The sequence below is a fragment of the Acanthamoeba castellanii genome, assembly GCF_000313135.1.
Source record: "Acanthamoeba castellanii str. Neff unplaced genomic scaffold scf7180000084768, whole genome shotgun sequence".
Taxonomy (NCBI): Eukaryota; Discosea; order Longamoebia; family Acanthamoebidae; genus Acanthamoeba; species Acanthamoeba castellanii.
Genome location: NW_004457618.1, coordinates 583,161 through 585,577, shown reverse-complemented (window position 1 = coordinate 585,577; position 2,417 = coordinate 583,161). Strand labels below are relative to the sequence as shown.

The 2,417-nt window shown below is 53.4% G+C and overlaps 1 protein-coding gene across 1 annotated transcript; it reads left to right on the top strand.

Moving 5' to 3' along the window:
- Positions 1-1,188: 1,188 nt before the first annotated feature.
- Positions 1,189-2,228, top strand: ACA1_256020 (uncharacterized protein; the record flags this gene model as incomplete). Its single annotated transcript, XM_004367660.1, has 6 exons — positions 1,189-1,204; positions 1,331-1,407; positions 1,467-1,715; positions 1,781-1,983; positions 2,044-2,141; positions 2,218-2,228. 6 exons carry the CDS (start codon positions 1,189-1,191, stop codon positions 2,226-2,228), a joined length of 654 nt encoding a protein of 217 aa, XP_004367717.1.
- Positions 2,229-2,417: the final 189 nt, after the last annotated feature.

Genomic DNA, 2,417 nt, shown 5'->3' with positions numbered 1-2,417 from the left:
TTTCCTATTGAAGTGGAGAAGCCTGAACATAGGGAGCTACGACGAGCCCTCTTCACCAACAAGTATGGCACAACAGTCTACAAGGTGCAGCTAGGAGTGTCTTTCCTGGGACAGATACTATTCTGTACTGGCCCTCATCTGCCCTTGTATGATGCCCATATATGGGAGGCAACTGCCCACGACCACCCTCGTGAAGAGTGGGAGTGGTGGTTAGGAGGTACGCCCTGTCTTGGCATTGTCCTAGGTGTAATCTCATCAAGGTGTGCGTGTCAACGTGTGCGGTGGCCAGATGGCCACTATAGCACCTGCAGAAACATGCTCACTCCTTGGCGGAAGGATCGGGTGCTCTCAGAGGATGAAATGCTGGCCAATACCATCATCTCCTTCTACCGAGCCAGAGTGGAGCACGTGAATGCTGTTCTTGTAAACCACAACATGTTCCGTGGTGTCTACCGTGGTGGCATTCACGTGTTGGAGGCTGCAGTGGCTGTGACCGCACATATGAGTGCAGCACACCTACGGAAAAACATCCGTTATCCACTGGTGGGTCCATGGCCACACCACACAGCACAATAAAGGCCTTCAATTTCATGAAAAAATATACAGGCTATTTGTGTTGTGCCACCAACCCCACTTTCCAGGAAAAAAATGCAGTAATAAGGCCCACAGATATTTCGTCAGGGACTCACCAGTTGGGCTGTATGGCAGTGTGTGAAGTGTTGAGACCCTTGAGATTTGGGCAACCTTTTGCCACCCGCACCAGGGTGTGTGGGTGCATGGTGCAAACTTCACTGCATCCACATGGCTCTTTATTGCCTGTTACATGCTCCTCAGCACTCAGCAGCTGGCAGGGCATTGTTACACCAACCACCATGCAGTCACAACGTGTGTTCCTCACCGAGTCCCAGAAGCGGTGGATCCTATCACAAGTGCCCAAATTCCAAGCTGCCTATCCCACCCGCTTTTGGGTGGTTCTTGCCCAACGGCTCAGCGCACGGTGGGGCCTGACCATAACAGCCACCACTCTCCGCAACAACATCTTATCCTACCAGGTAGGGATAACAAAAACCCCTCTGCCCTTCATCCTCTGCTTTGGTTCATTGATTTTGTGGTAGACCTTCAGGCAGCGCGAGGAGGAACGTGAGCGGCTGCTTCAGGAGTCAGGGGAAGAAGGCAAGCCCTTTGTGGATGATGAAGGACAGGAGTTCCCCCCCCTTGTTGGAGACTATGCTGAGGTATGACACAGATCAGCTTGGCTACTTTGCTTGCTTTCTCACACATCCCTCAAAATAGGATTTGGATAGACCACCTGTGGAACAACAGCCAGCAGAACCACAGACCAGCCGGCGGCCCCAATGGGATGAATCCCAGACCAACACTGCAGCCCCTGCCACCCAGCACAACCTGGTACATGAGCACCCCTTTTTATATTTTTCTCCTCATCATGCCTCACCTATCATATACAGCTACCTCGAACTGCCACTCCTGCTGAGGTGCTTGAGGCCATAACATCCCACCTCACAGCCAAGAAGATTGTGCTCCCGCCCCTTGACTGGATCACTGACAACGACATCGACGGCGAGGTGTTTCAGACACTGACTACAGAAAATCTCCATGACCTTGGGGTCAGCTCCCTTGGTGCTCGTATGCACATCCTCAAGCTGCAACAGGTGACTGCCCCTGTTTCTGGCACTGCCATGAGAGAAATGATGACGGTGCCTTGCCCATCCCCCTCTTTCATGAGCTCTATTGGGCTGATTGACCAGACCACCTTTCCCAGAACTATTGGGCCTCTGGAGTGGCTCTCAAGGCCCGTGCCCGTGGTGGAACACCTCAGGCAATGGCTGAGTTCGAGAAGAGGGCTGTGGAGCAACAGGAACGTAATGCCACCAAGCAAGCCCCTCGCCAGAAGAAGCCACAGCCAGGACTGGTGGTCATGGCCCGTCGTACTGGCCCTCGTGGTTTGCAGTGGCAGACCTACTTGTACATTCTTGCTTCTAATTTATGGTTGATACCCTTCTCTGACAATGACCCATTGTGCAGTGCTGGCCAAACCGAGGATGATGCTGAGTGGCGACCACGAAGCCAGCTCAAGAAGTATGCCCATCTGCTTGATGCCTGGACAGCCCCACAAACACCAGGTAGGCTCACTACATCCCTAAGCTCATTCTGCACTGCCATGCCCACGCCCTTTTGATCCTCCCATTAGGTGTGCAGGCAAACAGTAGCCAGGCCAATGCCAGTGGGGATGAGGAAGAAGATGACTCTGCCTTCCCTCCCCCCAGTCCTCAGCTGTCACAAAACAGCCAACCCAGTGAGGAGGCTGAAGATCTTCAGTCACAGCTGCGTGAGTACAGGCAATTGAAAATGGCTGCCGGGAGCCGCAAGCGGCGGCGTCTGTCAACAGAGGAGGATGA